Source organism: Cucurbita pepo, chromosome LG02 (genome assembly GCF_002806865.2).
Source record: "Cucurbita pepo subsp. pepo cultivar mu-cu-16 chromosome LG02, ASM280686v2, whole genome shotgun sequence".
In the NCBI taxonomy this organism is placed as follows: domain Eukaryota; kingdom Viridiplantae; phylum Streptophyta; class Magnoliopsida; order Cucurbitales; family Cucurbitaceae; genus Cucurbita; species Cucurbita pepo.
In genome coordinates, this window is record NC_036639.1 from 3,349,423 (window position 1) to 3,368,163 (window position 18,741).

The following is an 18,741-nucleotide window of genomic DNA, read 5'->3' on the forward strand; positions in this document are numbered from 1 at the left end:
AGTAATCTTAAAAGCAGAGTAGAACATGAAGGAATTATAACCCTATTTTCGAGTTAGTAAAGTTGGCCCAGCAAAAAAAAGTTAACTTGCAAACCGGCTCGAACTTTTATGGTTTGGATCGGTAGTCCACGTTCATCAGTTACAAACGTCAAATATTCTTAATCTTCACAGTAATCTTAAAAGCAGAGTAGCACATGAATGAATTATAACCCTATTTTCGAGTGAGTAAAGTTGACCTAGCAAAAAAAAAAAAAAGTCAACTCACAAACCGACCCGAATTATTATGGTTTGGATCAGATAGTCCATATTCATCAGTTACAAACGTCAAATATTCTTAATTTTCACAGTAATATTAAAAGCATAGCAAAACACGGATGAATTAAAACCCTATTTTCGAGTTAGTAAAGTTGACCCAACAAAAAAAAAGTTAACTCACAAACCGACCCGAACTTTTACGGTTTGAATCGGGTAGTCCATGTTAATCAGATTCTCACGTCATGTGAACACCTCTAATAGTAAAACTATTTCACGATTCAAAATTCTAAAACGACCTCCAATATAAAATTACTCTAAACCCAACATCCTCGATATCAGTCTCATTTGAACGTGATATCCATTCATCTACATGTGAGTGACACGACAATTATTTTTAAAAATATTATTATATATAAATTTGAATACATAAACCTAATTTAAATAATTATAATATATAATAAAAGATTTGTTGATGCCCTTACCGTACACATTATTAAATTAAAAAAAACATAACGTAATCAATAATTAATATAAAATTTCAGGTTCTCAGATGGGCCGTTGAATAAAAAAAAATCTTATTTTTTTCAAGCACTACCAAGACTCGAAACCGTCACGATTAAATAATTAAAAAAGAAATAAATATTTTAATATCAAGTAGATAAAGAAATTAATAAAAAAATAATGAAGCGCAAAAACTCGAAACCGCTAGGTATTAAAATAAAATAAAAAAGACGTGGCGAAAATGAAATATAATTATTTTAATAATCAAGTGGGCAATAAAATAAAAATAATAATATTTAGGTAATAAAAAATAATTACTTTTTAATGCGATTCAAAAACTCGAAACCGCCATTTAATAATATTTTAATATATATAAATATATTAAAAGAGTCAAGTAGGGTAAAAAATAATAAATAATTGTGGAGGTTCATTGAACCAGGATTGAATTTTATAATTTATAATAAAATAGTCAGAATATATTTATTTATTTATTTGTAAAGACAATTACTTGGAAATTTCCTCTCTCTTTTGAAGGCTGATTTCTTAATAAGGAAGTAACGATTTTCTAAGGTTTATTATTATTATTTTATTTTATTTTGGAGAAAATTGTTAATTTTTAATTTTTTTGTTTTTTTTGAGTTGAATTTAAAGTTGGTAAATTCATCAAATTATTTAATAAAAAAAAGTGCAATATATATATATATTTATTGGCTTATCAAATTATTATGTAGCCATGAAAAAAATTCAACAAAAGATAGAAACAAATCTACGGTTTGTTTTACATTAAGGAATGTTGGAGTAACTCTGAGTATAGCAGTAAAGGTAGGACATGTAAGTGGATCAACTGATCAAGTTCCCATCGAAATAGGATCCATACAAGGAAGAGCACTAGTCATTAGTTGGTTATTAGGGGCATCCCGAAACGTTCGAGTCGAAATATGGCTTTCAAATTAAGTTTCGAATTAGTGGAGGCTGAGCGATGTCATACCTAAAAATAAAAAGGAAGAGACTCATGTAGAATCAAAAAGTGCAATAAATAAATAATATATATATATATATATAACTTTGGTCCTAGTTTAATATGTACGGAAGAGATATAATGTTAATTTGGTCATAAAATTTGATGGTAAAGTTTCAATTTAGTTTTTATAATATTAATTAAAAAGCGCATAAAAAATGATAAATTATAACTTTAGTCGGTGTAATTTGAGGCAACTTAGGTTCCAATAATTTAAAAATATTCTATTTAACCTGTCGGAAATGAGTATAGTTTTAATTTAATCTATGAGTAATTAATAATTTCAATTTGGTCTCTATAATTTAATTTAGTTTCAATTAGGTCTTTATATTTGATTAAATCTCACCAATCATAATTTATAACCTAAATTGAAACTATAGATTAAAAAAAAAATTAATTTGTAATTTAACGTAAATTTAGTTAATCATTTTAGGAAAATGGTTAATAGGTAAACAATAAGTGTTTCTAAAATATTTTTGGATTTTCTAAACTTTACTCTTAAATATTCATAAGCTTTCAAAATTAATAATAATGTTGTACTAATAATAAAGATATTTTAAAAAAAAAAAAGTTAAAATAAATTGTTCATAGTTTACATCCAAACTTAACGATTAAGAATATATTTATTTATTTATTAATTTGATATTAATGTAATGGTTTAAAACTGGTTCTAATTTTTTAAGGGAAGTATTATGACAATTAAAATATATACTTTTAATTTTTTTTTTTTAATTATTTTATACCCAATTAGATGAATTTTCTAATATTGTCTAGTCACAATCCACTTGCTAATTATTAAAAAAAAAAAAGGCTAATTATTTATATAAAAAAAAAGTCATACCTAATTAAGTTCTAGACAAGGACAAAGATTTATTAATATAATTATAATAGATAGGAAATAACATTATTATTTAATATAGCTACAAAAATTAATATGATTAATTTAAATTTTTATGTACGGTAAAAAGTTAGAAGTTCAAATCTCTTACCCTCGTATTTGTCTTCCTCTTCTATACTTCCTTTCTTTCTGCACGAACTTGGATGATCCATGCTTACTATAGACCAACACTCTACCGCTTCTCACTCGAATTCCATGGAACGTTGGCCTCAATGTCTTACTCGTTTGAGAACCTCTGTGGCTCCTCCTTTGTTTGCGAGACACCCGTTTTCTCCTTCTCGACTCGATCTTTTCGGAGTTGTTGCTCGAATCACTTGATGACCCATATCGATGTTTTGCTTCTTCTTCACTTTCGAGTTCTTCTTCTAGGTCTCTTCTTCTATGGCGTCGTCTTGTTCTTTTGACACTGGCAAGCTTGATACACATGAAAGTGCAGCAGTACTCCCATGCATGGCAGTAGGAAGCTAAACATGTCCATATCATTCTGCAGAGACCCCGACCGATGCATCCAAATATGCCAATTTTATGGAATAAATAGAGGAGTAAAAGAACTGCATTCAATTCCCAAAAAAGATCATTCACATATATACTGAAACTAATGTTCCATGTAATAAACAACAAGTAATAATGCACATATATTATTTGGTACTCGAGTTCTAAAGCGTCTAAGGATTCTTAGAATCACTTGAAACTAAAATGAATGATCCGGGAACAGCAACGGGAGAGGGCTCGTTTAGATCCCTTTCCTAAGGAATTTGTTTGATCTTGGGAGCCTATGATTTAGTCACACCAGGCATATAAAATTTCTTTTTTGGGGATAAGCAGCCTTACAATTTATAACAGCTCAAGCCCACCGCTAGCAGATATTGTCCACTTTGATCTGTTACGTATCGCTATCAGTCTCACGGTTTTAAGACACATAATAAAGAGAGGTTTCCACACCCTTAATAGGAATGGTTTATTCCCATCTCTAACCGATGTGGGATCTCACAATCCACCCCCATTGGGGCCCAATGGCATCGTTGGCACACCGCTCAGTATCTGGCTCTGATACCATTTGTAACAACCCAAACCCACCGCTAGCAGATATTGTTCGCTTTGGCCCATTATGAATCGCCGTCAGCCTCATAGTTTTAACACGCGTCTACTAGGAAGAGGTTTCCACACCCTTATAAGAAATGCTTTGTTTCCCTCTCCAACTGGTGTGAGATCTCACACAATTACATCAGTACACCATACGCTATATGCTGATGAACTAAAACTTCATTCCCATAACTAGAAGTTATCAAATATGGATTATACACTTTCCATACTATATCGACTTAGTTGACGTTTTACCATTACATCAGTAAGCCATAGATATAGGCAACTCTAATTCGTAAACTACAAAGTCAAGAAACGAATTATATTTCGAAATATTACAGAAACAGTCAGATTTATCCATATTACCGTATCGAGTAAGTTCTACTACTCGTGAACTAGAAAGGTTCTATAAATACTCGAAGCAGGTGGGTCTAGAATGCTAACAAAACTAAGGACGTTCACGAGTGATTTTGGTCGTTTCAAAATTACTTTTATCGTGCAACTTTTAGTTATTTTGGACACGACAAGAGTTACTTTGGCCGTTCCAAAATCACTTCAAAACATGTCCATATCATCAGATAACTTTGGACATTGATATGCAAGTTTTAAACTATAAGGCTGCCTTCTCCCAACCACAGAAAACAAAGAAATCCCTACATATTAGAAGTACCAAAATTCTCAAACACATGGAGTTTCTTGTTTCACTCACCAAAGTAAGCAAGGATCACGACCATGCCCATCTTTAGCAAATTGGCAACGCAGAAATTTTCTATGTAGCATATGAAATCCCATGTTGATCCACACACTGAACTGCCAACATGTGCGCCCAGTGACAAAATCAGGTAAACAATACTCAATCAAAAGGCACAAAATAAGACAAAATCTGGTAAACAGCACTCAATCAAAAAGCGCATAGAACATTACAAAATCAGGTAAATTATTAGGTTTATGAGCAGAAGCCACATGATGAGAAAAAGCAAAAGAAAAATGGTACCAACCTGCAGGATTTTCCAGAGAGAAAATCAAGTGGAGATCCAAATACTTTGTTAAGAGCCAAAAACAAACCAGAGGCCAATGAACTGGCTACATTACCCATTGCGTCGGATAGATTCAGCATTCACTAACAAAATAAAACACTCCTGCGAAATAAGATGAAAACGTGAAAAATCAAGACCTAAATTGGAAAAAAAAATTGAACACAATAATCATCATAACTAGAACAAACGATCATCGATCATCGATCATCGATCATTGGTATTTTCACTCGCAGATAAGATTCGCACTCCAGAACAATCAGAGAAGCTTGTTTGGTAAATCGAACTCGTAGAATCAATCATACACGCCATGAAAATTTAAAAATGCGAACACTCCAGAAAGTATTACATCGATTAGAATGTTTAAACAGCAACGGGAAGTGACGAATCGCACATGGAAGAAGAGTGGCGGATGTCTCATTTCCACACCGCCGGATTCTTGAAAGATAACCGTCGGCCACAGCGCGTTGAAAGATCTGGACATACGGCCCATTATGCAGATTCTGCAAAAGGCCGAGTTTTTATTTATTTATTTATTTATTTATTTATTTATCTATTGGTGTTTTGAAATATGACACAAAATTGGAGAGACATTTTTTTAAATATTAAAACTAATTGAGATATAAATTCAATATGACTTTAATAAAAATAAAAAATAATAATTTTTTTTTTTACAAATTAAAAATTAAAAAAATAATTGGACCATGTAAATGTCTTGCACTAAAAATGGTTGAATGAAAGTCCCACATCGGCTAATTTAAGGAATGTTCATGTGTTTATAATCAAAGAATACCATCTTCGTGTAATGAGACCTTTTGGAAAGCTCAAAATAAAGTCATGAGAGCTTATCCTGACAATATTATATCATTGTAGAGAGTTGTGTTCGTCTAACAATGTATTAGAGTCATGTCCCTAAACTTAGCCATGTCAATAGAATACAGTTCATAGCCGAACTGAACCAACCCTTTATTTTTTGGGTCCGGTTGTCTTCATTCTTTTAATTATTTTAATAAACTCTATGTATCGTCAAATATTTTTAATATTTATAATAATTTTAAGATTACGGTAAATTCGAATTAGGTTATAATCCTATTTTCAGGTTGGTCAGGTTGACTCGACTAAAAAAATGTCAACTCGTGAACCGATGTGAATTTTTCGATTTTCTCAAAATTCAACGTAACCCTAATCGAAAACTAAGACTAAAATAGTTTGAGTTGGATAGTCTAGATTGATCGAATTCTCGAGTCATACGAACATTGCTGATAAGGATGAGAGGACGATGAAATGGTGAAACAAATTCACGCGCGCAGAAGCGCGTGGGAGTGTTGTGAAGATGGGAAGAAGAAGGGAAGGAAAAATCGAGCCAAGCGAAGTAACGAAAACCGAAGCTTTCTCTCAGATACAAACGCAAAGCCAAGAGAGGAGAGAGAGAGATGGAGCAGTCTAGAGAGAGAAAGAAGAGCCCTATTTCTCTCTCCTCCTTCTTCCACCATGATTTCAATTTCATAGCATAACAAAAATCATCGACCCCACAAATTTGGTAAATTCTTCGTTCAACAATGCCAGCATCTCCTTCCTTCCCATCTGGTAAATTCTTCTGACCTAAAATCTCTCTCGTTTTCTCTCACTCCCCTGTTCTTTTTCTTCTTGTTGTTTTCTCTGCATAATTTCATCATTTACGCATTCTCCACTACATTTCTCATGTTGAAATTCTGTTAATGCTGGGTAATTTTTGGTTTTGACAAAAACCTTATCAGGATCTCGCGGAAAATGGAAGAAGAAGAAGAGGGACACGCAAATTGGCCGTAGAAACAACTATGGGAATAATAATAACAACGGAAGCAACAAGCATGATGATGATGATGAAGATGAAGATCTTGCCACTGTTGAAAATGAGGAAATGGAACGCGATAACGACGATTCGGAGGACCCTCAGCCGACGCCCAATTCGAGTCTTCAGGAGACTGAGCTCTTGTCGGATGATAAAATGCGAGTCTCCGAGTTTCCTCAGGTGGTCAAGCGGGCTGTCACTCGGCCTCACTCTTCTGTGTTGGCTGTTGTGGCAATGGAGAGGGAAAGTCAAAGTAAGGTGCTGTCTGGGAATCCCTTGATTTTGGAGAATGTGTCTTACGGGCAGCTGCAGGCGCTGTCTGCTATGCCTGCGGATAGTCCGGCTTTGCTGGATCAAGAGAGGGTGGAGGCTGGGAATGCGGCGTATGTGATAACTCCACCATCGATTATGGAAGGTTGTGGCGTGGTCAAGAGGTTTGGGAGTAGAGTTCATGTTGTTCCTATGCACTCAGGTCTGATCCTCTCGTCCTTGTCAAGTTAGTGAATTCCTGCATATATATTTTGGGGGAAAATAATATACATTATCATCTGTACCTTACATTTGTAGTAGGATAAATTCACGGTTCTTGTTAGCACTATTATGAACAAATGAGAGCTAATTTTGTCTGGAAATAGCTTATTCGGGAATTCTAATGTGTGTTCTTGCCAAATGAAACGTTGCCTTATATGTGAGATCCCACACCGATTGGGGAGGAGAACAAAACATTCTTTACAAGGGTGTGAAAACCTCTCCTAAGCAGACGTGTTTTAAAAACCTTGAGGGGAGAGCCCGAAAGGGAAAGTCCAAAGAGGACAATATCTACTGGTGGTGGGCTTGGGCTGGTACAAATGGTATCAGAACCAGACACCGGGCGATGTGTCAGTGAGGAGGCTGAATCCCGAAGGGGGTGGACATGAGGCAATGTGCCAGCAAGGACGCTGGGCCTTGAAGGGGGGTGGATTGGGGGGTCCCACATTGATTAGAGAAGGAAACGAGTACCAGCGAAGACGCTGGGCTTCGAAGGGGGTGGATTGTGAGATCTCACATCGGTTGGGGAGGAGAACGAAGCATTCTTTATAGAGGTGTGGAGACCTCTCCCTAGCGGACGCGTTTTGAAAACCTTGAGGGGAAGCTTGGAAGGAAAAACCCAAAGAGGACAATATCTGCTAGCAGTGAGCTTGGGCTGTTATCCAAGTGTAAATATATGGTTGAATAGCTTGAATTTATAAATAGTTTTGCGTACTGAGTTCTGTAGTTGTTAGTGTGATGCAGTTTAAGTCCGGCACTATTGGGTAGAAAATTATTATAGAATTTGTGTGTGTTATGCTAGTGTTACATGCCTACAGCAGATTTCTATTATGTAACAGTTGATTTGTTGGAAACAGATTGGTTTTCACCTGCCACAGTGCATCGACTCGAGAGACAAGTTGTTCCACATTTCTTCTCTGGGAAATTGCCTGACCGCACTCCTGAGAAGTATATGGAAATCCGAAACTTTGTTGTTGCCAAATACATGGAGAATCCTGAGAAAAGGGTCACAGTTTCAGACTGCCAAGGATTGGTTAATGGTGTCAGTAATGACGATTTAACTCGAATTGTTCGATTTCTTGATCATTGGGGTATTATTAACTATTGTGCCCCAACACCTAGTTGTGAACCATGGAATAGAAGTTCATACTTGAGAGAAGATATGAACGGTGAGATTCATGTGCCATCAGCTGCTTTGAAGCCTATTGATAGCTTAATCAAATTTGACAAACCAAAATGTAGGCTCAAGGCAGCCGATATCTATTCGGCACGTTCATGCCATGATGACAATGATGATTTATGTGATTTGGATAACAGAATTCGGGAGCGTCTAGCTGAAAGTCATTGTAGCTCGTGTTCTCGAACAGTTCCCATTGTATGCTACCAATCACAGAAGGAGGTTAGTTTCCCTATTGTACTCCATTGTTTATCTGACTCAAGTATTTTAGCATATGAAGCTTGTATATATGCTTGAATGAATGATGGTTGTCAGGGCAAAGATAAGTACAGTTAGAGGCAATAAATATAATGAAAATTAGAAAACAATGTTATAGTGATGTTTTGTGTGACATGCCCCTGACGTTCGAAACCTTTTCCTGTCGAGAGTAAAATAAAAACGACAGGATTTTAAATTATTGAACGCGTGGTTCTCTGGAATGGTAAATTCTAGAGCCCCATAGGCCATTCAACTTTGTTGAGGGAGAAAAGGAGCGGAAATAGTAGTAGACTAGGCAATGTTTTCTACTACTATATATATCCACCGGTATATGTAGTAGTAGAAACCTGGAGTGAATTAGTTGTAAGCTTGAAGAAAACATCACCGGTTGTTGGCATCCTTGCAACAGGTAGATGTTTTACTTTGCACCGACTGCTTCCATGAAGGAAAATATGTTGCTGGTCACTCGAGCATCGATTTTCTGAGGGTGGACATGACGAAAGATTATGGTGAACTAGATAGCGAAAATTGGACCGATCAAGAAACTCTGTTGCTTTTAGAAGCGATAGAATTGTATAATGAGAATTGGAATGAAATAACAGAACATGTTGGGTCCAAGTCTAAAGCTCAATGCATTATACATTTTCTCCGTCTATCAGTTGAAGATGGTATTCTAGAAAATGTTGATGTGCCTGGTGTTCCTCTCTCATCCAATTCTTCACATGGAAAAGATAACGAGAAGTCACATTCAAATATGAATGGAAATGTAGCAGGTACTTTTTAACTTTTAACTAATAGTTTCTCTCATAATGATGACTTTTTGACATTTTCTTTTTCTAAATATTGTTTCTTTCTTTAGGATCTTCCTCTCAAGACAATAAAGAGATGCATGATAGACTCCCATTTGCTAATTCTGGGAACCCAGTCATGGCGTTGGTATGTGTCCAACACTGAGCTTTTAGTCCCTCCATGTGCCATTACCATAAATTGCTCCTCTCAAGTAAAATTTCTGCTATCTACTTATTTTCATTGTGTCAGCCGCTCGTTTATGGGAATGAGTAATAGAACTAGAAAAAGGACCTGGTTGATGATTTGGAATAACGAGTATAAGACAATTAAGCAGGGAAGAAAGCTGTGAGGAGGCTAACCTGTTTGAAGCTGTCGGAGTTCTGGAGTGAACTTGTTGTATAGTACTAATATTAGTAGCTTGTGTCAAAGTAATAAGAGTGCACACAAGATAGAATTGTAGGGTTAAGAAGCTTACCCGTTTGAAGCTGCTTGAGGCCAGGAGTGAATTAGTTGTAGTACTAATATTGGTAGCATTTGTCAGAGTAGTAAGTGTACACACAAGATAGAATTGTATGGTTAGGTGGCTTACACCTGTTTGAAGCTGTTTTAAATGGGTATGTAACGGCCTAAGCCCACCGCTAGCAGATATTGTCCTCTTTGAGCTTTCTATTTCCAGACTTCCCTCAAGATTTTTAGAATGCATCTGCTGGGGTGAGGTTTCCATATCCTTATAAAGGGTGTTTTGTCCTCCTCCCCAATTGATGTGAGATCTCACAATCCACCTCCTTTGGAGGCCAGCGTCCTCGCTGGCACTCATTCCCTTCTTTAATTGATGTGGAACCTCTCAATCCACCTCATTTGGGGCCCAACATCCTTGTAGGGTTAGAAGGTCGTCTAGAAAATTAGTTGAGCGAGGCACACTTGAATTGACTTGATTTTCGGAAATAAGTGAAGGAAAAGGAAAGAGGAAGTTGAGCTCTTTTCTTATCTTCAACAAGAATGTAAAGTCATATACTTTAACTACAATTGTTTTAAAATCAATGGTAACTAAGGGGTTTTCATTAATTTTACAGTTTGAAGTGTAGTCACCTGATCTCAATGAACGATACACTGGGTAATATCTTGACTTGCTGCTGTTTCCACCATAGACGATTTGTCTTGCTCGGCCTTGAAAGCATGGGCTGTATTTCAAGCGGTTTAATTTCAAATTTCTACGTTTTATTCTGCTAAGAAGTAACTTTCATCGAGATGTTGGACTCTTCATTTCCAATTTAATATTGATCTAGATCTGATTGAAGGAGCTCTGATTATGTGGTTCTATTTAAAAAATCGAGTATTACTATTGATAAATAGGGTTGCAATTGATTTAACTTCTGGATATTTGCAAGGTTGCTTTTCTTGCATCTGCTATTGGACCAAGAGTTGCTGCATCATGTGCTCATGCATCCTTAGCTGCATTATCTGAGGACAGTGCAGCTTCTTCTGGGAGCATATTTCAAGTGGAAGGTTCTGTGAATCCTAGTAGGTAAATTGCATTTTTTACTCATATGACTTATTCAACTAGATACTTTTCTTCAACAAATGCTGTTAAGTTTTAACCTTGAACATTTGGAACGGTTCTTGCGAGTTGCTGTTTTATTTGTAAAACCTTATTTTATGGCATATATAGCTTTGCTTCAGTGTCGACACTGGATTAGTAGATCTTGAAAAAGGAGCTTGTGCTTGCATGTGTGTTTTAGTGAGGGAAAGCCCAAAGAAGAAAAATGTAACCGGCATAAGGGCATATCCCATGGAAAATAAGGGCATCTAACATTTATCCTCTAAAATAAGGGCATCTAGGCTAATGTTAGATACATGGGATATTTTAGAGGATAAATGTAACCGGCATATCCCACCGCTAACAAATATTTTCTTCTTTTGGCTTTCCCTTTCGGGCTTCTCCTTAAGTTTTTTTTAAAATGCATCTGCTAGGGAGAGGTTTCCATACCCTTAAAAGGAATGTTTTGTTCTCTCTCCAACCGATTTGGGATCTCGCAATCCACCCCTCTGGGGGGCCAGCGTCCTCGCTGGCACACCGCCCGGTGTCTGGCTCTGATACCATTTGTAACAGCTCAAGCCCACCGTTAGCAAATTTTGTCCTCTTTGGGCTTTTCCTTCCAGGCTTCCCATCAAGGTTTTTAAAACGTGTCTGTTAGGGAGAGGTTTCCACGCCCTTAAAAGGAATACTTTGTTTCCCTCTCTAACCGATATGAGATTTCACAATAAAAACTTATTCCAACTTCGTCATAATGTGTTTTAAGTACAATTGCATGAATTCTATATTTAAAGTAAGATTTATTTCAAGATTGAATATTCTTTTCCAATAATAAGGACGAATGTGGAGGTCACACATGGCAGAGACGGTGGCTCCTATGGAAAGCTTCCAAATTCAGTCAAGCTAAAAGGTTTGATTTGAGATTTGTTCTATTTCTTGACAAATGTTTTAGATTATTGTGAAACTTATTCAATATATATGGTGGATTCAGATGAGAATAAGGCAGAGACAGAGGTAACACTATTATCTGCTGAAAGAGTTAAAGTTGCAGCAAAAGTAGGTCTTGCTGCCGCTGCAACAAAGGCTAAATTGTTCGCAGACCACGAAGAACGAGAAATCCAACGGCTGTCTGCTAATATTATAAATCATCAGGTATGGCCCTTATAAATGAGTAGTAGTAGTAGTCAGAGACTAAGTGCCCTTTTCACTTAATCATTCAGAACTATACGTTTATAAGTTCATGTTCTGCTTGAACTACATTTTGGCTCGTGTGTTTTGAACGAGCTACTACGACCTGTTTGATTGATAAACATTGGTTAGTCGTTGTGATATCCCACATTGGTTGAGGAGGAGAACGAAATACCCTTTATAAGGGTGCGGAACCTTTTCCTAGCAAACGCGTTTTAAAGCCTTGAGGGGAAGCCTGAAAGGGAAAGCCCAAAGAGGACAAAATCTACTAGCGGTGGGCCTGAACCGTTATAGTCATGATATATTTAAGCCTAGTTCTCGAAATGACATATGGAGGGGTTTTGAACGTGCAGTATTCGACCTTTTTTTCCAAAATTTTCTTGTTCTTACTTTCGACTCTGAATGGGCAATGTTTTATTAATTAAAAGCCTGTTCATCAGTTTAGGCAATAATTTTTTTTTTTTTGGGGATAAGATTGTCTGTCTGTTGTCTGCTGGGAAAGTTGATATTTATGTGTTTCACTCTAAAGAGTAGTTGATGGTCTCTGTTGTGTCTAAACTTATGAACAGTTAAAAAGACTTGAGTTGAAGCTGAAGCAGTTTGCAGAAGTAGAAACCTTCTTGATGAAGGAATGCGAACAAGTCGAGAGGACAGGGCAGAGATTTGTTGCAGAACGAGCTCGAATGTTAGGTGTCCAATTTGGAGCTGCTGGAGTCAGCTCACCTGCGAGTTTACCGGGGGTTATTCCTCCCGTGGTAAACAACAATAGGGTGAGCTCACCTGCGAGTAGGCCGAATGTGATCTCGCCTCCACCATCCCAGCCGAGTGTTTCGGGGTATGGCAACAACCAACCACTTCATCCCCACATGTCGTATGTGCCCAGGCAGTCGATGTTTGGCTTGGGGCAAAGGCTACCTTTGTCAGCAATTCAGCAGCAGCAGCAGCAGCTGGCCTCGACGACTTCATCTAATGCTATGTTCAATGGCCCAAGCAATGCACAGGCTTCTCTCAGTCACCCAATGATGAGGCCAGTTACTGGATCCAGCTCTGGATTAGGCTGAACTTGGAAGAAGGTACGTGAATTCCTTTTAAGGTCGACGATGCGTGCAGGTAAAAGAAAAACGATAATATTCCATGAGAAAGAGTTGTTCATTCGTCTTAACTTTTTCTTTCTTTGGGAGAAACAAGGGAGATTAACCTGAGGCAATAGTAGTAGGGATTGTAATTGCATTCAATTAGATGTAAAAAAAGGGGAACAAAAAGGAAGAGGAGAAAGTTAGTTGTTGTAGTGAAAAAACCCATTTATGAAAGTGCTTCCATTCTTCCCTTTCTTTTACCCCCTGAAAGTGCTAGATTTCAGGTAGAGAGGGATGGCTAGAAAACTTAGTAATGGTAGAATTGGCTTCTCTTTCAGGATCTTTTTCCTACCTTCTCCACTTTTTACTTCTCTTCATCATCCATCTTTAATTTTCACCTCACCCCATTTCGTCCCTTTAAAAAGTGTGGTCGTTTTATTGAGTTGATTTGCCTACAGGTCTTGTCTTTACTCCTATATTAGGAGTTACTTCAGATTTTTCGTATTACGAGGATCCTTGATATGTTGACATATCTTGTTTTTACTCCTATATTAGGAGTTACTTCACATTTTACGTAGCTTCCTTCCTTCAGTCTTGTATATTTGATATGTTGACACGTTTTGTCTTTACTATTGTATTGGGAGTTGCTTCACATTGTACATAGCTCCCTTCCTTGAGTCTGAGAATCTTCGATATATTGACACGCCTTGTCTTTACTCCTATATTAGGAGTTACTTCACATTTTTTCGTAACTTACTTCCTTGAATCTGTCTGAGGATCTTTGATATATTGACACGCCTTGTCTTTACTCCTATATTAGGAGTTACTTCACATTTTTCGTAACTTCCTTCAGTCTGTGGATCCTTGATACATTGACACGTCTTGTCTTTACTACCATATTAGGAGTTAGTTCACATTTTACGTAGCTTCCTTCAATATGGGGATTCTTGATATGTTGACACAAAACAGATCTTAAAGCTGATTCTGTCTTTTGTTGAATTTTCTTCATGGCTCAATAGATAATTTGATAAGCTAATGATTTTTTTCTGTGTTTCAAATTGGCTCGCCAAAGGTACAACCATTTATATTATTGTTAAAACATTGTATTTTTTTTTTATAAAGATTTAAAAAAAGATAAAAATTTATACAGCTTATTAATTTATCAATAATATATATATATATATTTCCATATTCATTATTATTAAGCCTTTGAAATTTTGGTTCCTCTCATCCTCAATATAAATAAAAATAAAATAAAAATAAAATAAAAATAAATTGTCCCTAAAAATTATCAACTTTTAATTTTATCAAGCATTAAAATGTTTGGATAGGAAAAAAGATCAGAAAAATAAAATACCACGAGGAAACAAAGATCTTAATATTTAAGGTTTATATTTCATATTTATGGGTTTTTTTAGAAAATCCCTATGATTGCAAAGCACAATACAATCGGGATTTAACGCTTCTTATTTCTACTCTTAAAAGGGCTTTCGAGGTACCTAAGCCCAATAACTCTAAAGCCCAATAATTCTAAAGCCCAATAACTCTAAAGCCCACTCAGAAGAACCAGCAAGACGGGGCGAATACTGGGCCTGGCCTCTATAAATTCAGCTCAACATATCTTAAGCCCACGGTCTTATATATATGGGCCAATCAAAAGAGCCCAAACCCGGCCCACTCAGAATCACTAGTCGGACGGGGCGATGACTGGTACGACGAACGCGACGACGACGGCGACGACGAAACCGAATTTCTGAACGGCGAAATCGACTTCTTACTGGAAACCGACCACCGCGGCAAAGTCTCCAACTCAGAGGCGTAATCCGGTTCGGGTTTCCTGTTCACAATCTTGGTCGCTTTCCGGTTCGGCAAAGGCGAGGAGAAGCAACCGACCAAGACCTGCTCGGGTTGGGCAAGTTTGGACTGGGTGGAAGACCATCGGTCGGACCGGGTTCGGAGGGAGTTGGAAGAACGGTGGAATTGGGTTGCAGTTACAGCAGGAGGAGGCTTTAGCTTCTTGTGTTGTTGAGGAGAGTGAGTGGGGAAAGGGTGGAGGCGGTGGTGGTTCCTGGGGACGCCAGGTTTGATCTCCCATTTGAAAGGAACGGCAGCCGGTTGCCGGTAAAATTCATCGACGTCCATAGCTAGAAAGGTGTAAAGAGAAGTGGGAGATGAGATTGGTTAAGTAAGGGAAGAAGAAGAAGAAGAAGAAGAAGAGCGTCCATAACTGGAAATCTCAGCGAAATCAGAGGCATTTGAGATGGGATTTTGGTGGATCCTTTTTTGACTTTGAATTTGGAATAATTATATATAAAGACAAAATAAAAATGCCTAACTTTAAACACACAAATTTATTATTCAAATGTAATGATTTTAATTATGAAGGTTTGTTTATGCTTTTCAATTACTTAAACTCATTTTGATTCTAACATAATTCTGAAACATATCACCGTGACTTAAACTTGTTCCTCTCTTGACTTTTATAACTTCCATGGAATACTTACTATTGACTCGTAAGTCAATCCATACAGTTTCTTGTACCTGATTTAAGAATTTTTGGTTTTAAGCTACTTCAAAACTTGTGACAAATGGGTTAAGTAATCGAATAGGTAAATCTAAAGATTGTCTCTCGGTAAAATAATGATGATGAGGAGTTGCTAGTTAGAGGTGAGGAGCAAAAAGAACATGATGTAACATTGTAGGGATGATTTAGTATTTTTCACAATTTGCACGATTTTGAGGATGACCGTAAACTCGAATAGTGCTTCTTATGAGTTCAGTATGGTTATAGCCTTGGTTTCAACCATCCTTGGCTTTCAAAAAGACCCCATAATTTTAGATATGAAACTTGGTTTGAAAATCAACCAAACAAGATCATTGTGGTCTACCTTGGTCTATGAGGGTCTAGTCGGACTCGAGGTCTACCTTGGTCTATGAAGGTCTAGTTGGATTTGAGGTCTACCTTGGTCTATGAGGGTCTAGTCGGACTTGACCAAGTCGATTTCTGAAGAGTTTGGCTTCTATTTGTTCTCATAATCTACATCATCATCATTGTCCATCTATACAATGAAATGGTGAGAAGAAGATGAAGGAGGGGCAAATTGCAAGGAAACCATGGAATGATGAGAAAGAGGCAAAGGGCGATTTGGTAATTGTGGAATTTCAATATCACCTTCCAACATCTTCAAAGCTTCATCAATGGTGGGTCTAAAGGCCACATTCACATGAGCACAAAGTAAACCCACATGAACAAATCTCTCCATTACCCCTTTTGCCCCTTCTCCACGGATCGATTCCTCAAAAATGGCTTCCACATTCCCCACAAGCTTCCAAGCCCAATCCGTAATCAAATCCCAACTCTCCAACACTTTCCTCCCACTCATCATCTCCAAAATCACAATCCCAAAGCTGTATACATCGCTCTTCTCAGTCAACTGCCCGTATAAACCATACTCCGGCGCCAAATACCCACGAGTTCCGGCCACCCTCGTCGTCAAATGCGACTGACCTTCTTTACTCTGCTTGGCCAAGCCGAAATCCGCCAGTCTAGCCCGCCATTCTGAGTCCAGAAGGATGTTCGTGGGTTTGATGTCGCGGTGGTAAATCGCCGGTTTGGTTCCATAATGAAGGTAATTTAATCCTCTTGCTATATCGAGAATTATGGCTTTTCTCTGCGGCCATGTTAATGGGTTTTTGTTGTTGTTTTTTATGAAGAGATGATCGCTGAGGTTCCCATTAGGCATGAAATCATAGACTAAGAATTTTCTCTTCTGGGGTTTGAATTTCGAGTAGTTTTCTATGCAACAGCCTCTAAGAGATAGGAGATTTCTGTGTTTCATTTTGCTGATGATTTCGACTTCGTTTGTGAAATCTTCGTCCCTTTTTGAATCCAAATCAATGATTTGTTTCACTGCCACTAAACTTCCATCTGAAATCTTGCCTTTGTAAACGAACCCATCGGCGCCTTGGCCGATTAGATTCCTCTGAGAAAACCCATTTGTGGCCTTTTCCAGCTCTGTTATACTGAACCATTTCGCCCCAAAGTGGCGGAGTTTCTGTTCTTGTTCTTGTTCTTTGAACCATTTCTTCTTGGATCTCAAAACCAAAACCGCAACTACAACGAGAAATGTAAACCCAAAACCCACCGCCATTAAAGCGTTTCTGCTTAGAAGGGATGCTCTGTTCATCTTTGAGGCCTTTAATGGCAGCCCCATAATACAAGAAGCTACTCTGGTATCTTTAGGACCGAATTCGTTGGCAATTCCAGCAGCATAAAGAACAGTGAAATAAAAGCACTTAGTTCCATTTGGGTCTAGACCCATGAGGCGAGAGGTGAGTTTCATGCCGGCGTCGACACAGGTGCCGCAATGAGTCAGTCCAGTCAAGTCGCCACCGCACGCGGTGTCGACTGGGGTTGTAGAGCCGACTCTAGCAACCCAATCGTGAGTACTTAAAATTCCGGCACAGTTGGAGGAATTGGCGGCGAATTGAGATGGGTTTAGGAAGCAATTGGGGACGAGAGAAGAGGGGAGGGAGATTGAAGAGAGCTTGGATTGGAAAGAGGTGAGACATGAAGAAGAGGACTTGAAATTGGGGAGGTGGAAAAGGGAAGTGTCTTTGAGGTGTTGGGCTAGGCCGATGCCGAAGAGGCTGAGAAGGGTTTGACAGCAGGGGGCGGCGGCGTTTTGGCGGTTGCAGCTGGTAGTGTCCCACGGGATGGTTTGGACGTAAGTGAAGTCTATGGGGCAGAGAGAAGAAGAAGAAGAAGAAGAAGAAGAAGGGACGATGAAGAGGATTGAGAGGAGGGTGAGACAGAGGTAGTGGGCCGACATGTCGTCGTGTTCGTTGGGCATGAAAATGGGATTGGATTGGTTTTTGTAATGGTGGGGTTTGAAAGAGAAATTTCAGAGGGCGGCGAGGGCAGTCAAAATTGCACGTTTTGGGTTTGGTTTTTGTTGGGATTTGTTACGTGGGACTTTTTAATTGTATATCTATCAAATTGGTGTGCCTTTGTATAAGGCTGGCACAATTGACTCTAAAAAATTATCTATTCTTTACAATTTCTCTCACATTCAACTCTTACGGTCAGGATTATCCAAGGCGTATTGTCTACGGCCGCATATTAGATGTCCTAATCATGCTTGTCCAAGACATATTGTCCAAGGTGTATTGCCTATGGCCGCATGTTAGATGTCCCGATCATACTTGTCCAGGACGTGTTGTCTATAGCTAAACATCCGTTCCAAACTCATTTTACATGCTTTCATCTTAGATAGACCTTTATTACTTCATGTTGTGTTAATGCGGGAGTGTATGACCATTCACCAAAATCACAACTACACCTATCAAGGTTAAAATGCTCCAAAATATACTATAGAGGATATGACTAGCCGTCAATTCTTCCTACCCTAAGTTATATGTTATCTAAGTCATTGTGGTGTCTTTCTTGCTTATAGCTTATAACATTGCTTGCAAACTCTCTTTTGAAAATCTCTCTACCCCCATTTTCTAAAACCTCATTCTCAAAACGGGGCCAGAAGCTTAAGCATACGTTTTCCGATCATAGGCAAC

The 18,741-nt window shown here is 37.8% G+C and overlaps 4 protein-coding genes across 5 annotated transcripts; 1 reads left to right on the forward strand and 3 right to left on the reverse strand.

Moving 5' to 3' along the window:
* Positions 1–2,701: 2,701 nt before the first annotated feature.
* Positions 2,702–5,309, reverse strand: LOC111787691 (protein HAPLESS 2). 2 transcript variants are annotated; one of them, XM_023667722.1, is made up of 4 exons: positions 5,184–5,309; positions 4,754–4,894; positions 4,465–4,565; positions 2,702–3,223 (listed from the first exon to the last, which is right to left on the reverse strand). In XM_023667722.1, the coding sequence occupies exons 2-4, from the start codon at positions 4,870–4,872 to the stop codon at positions 2,760–2,762; spliced, it is 684 nt and encodes a 227-aa protein (XP_023523490.1). In that variant the 5' UTR covers positions 4,873–4,894; positions 5,184–5,309; the 3' UTR covers positions 2,702–2,759. The 2 variants fall into 2 exon arrangements, with proteins under 2 accessions (XP_023523490.1, XP_023523489.1); XM_023667721.1 differs by having other exon boundaries at positions 5,139–5,309.
* An 862-nt stretch (positions 5,310–6,171) lies between these two features.
* Positions 6,172–13,909, forward strand: LOC111788395 (SWI/SNF complex subunit SWI3C-like). The gene is made up of 9 exons (XM_023668729.1): positions 6,172–6,376; positions 6,547–7,092; positions 8,006–8,547; positions 8,993–9,356; positions 9,443–9,519; positions 10,761–10,897; positions 11,743–11,816; positions 11,898–12,058; positions 12,664–13,909. The coding sequence occupies exons 1-9, from the start codon at positions 6,349–6,351 to the stop codon at positions 13,153–13,155; spliced, it is 2,421 nt and encodes an 806-aa protein (XP_023524497.1). The 5' UTR covers positions 6,172–6,348; the 3' UTR covers positions 13,156–13,909.
* Positions 13,910–14,534: 625 nt separating this feature from the next.
* Positions 14,535–15,488, reverse strand: LOC111789202. The gene has a single exon (XM_023669897.1). It carries the CDS (start codon positions 15,310–15,312, stop codon positions 14,824–14,826), a length of 489 nt encoding a protein of 162 aa, XP_023525665.1. The 5' UTR covers positions 15,313–15,488; the 3' UTR covers positions 14,535–14,823.
* A 683-nt stretch (positions 15,489–16,171) lies between these two features.
* On the reverse strand, positions 16,172–18,002 carry LOC111787646 (probable receptor-like protein kinase At1g11050). The gene has a single exon (XM_023667665.1). It carries the CDS (start codon positions 18,000–18,002, stop codon positions 16,230–16,232), a length of 1,773 nt encoding a protein of 590 aa, XP_023523433.1. The 3' UTR covers positions 16,172–16,229.
* Positions 18,003–18,741: the final 739 nt, after the last annotated feature.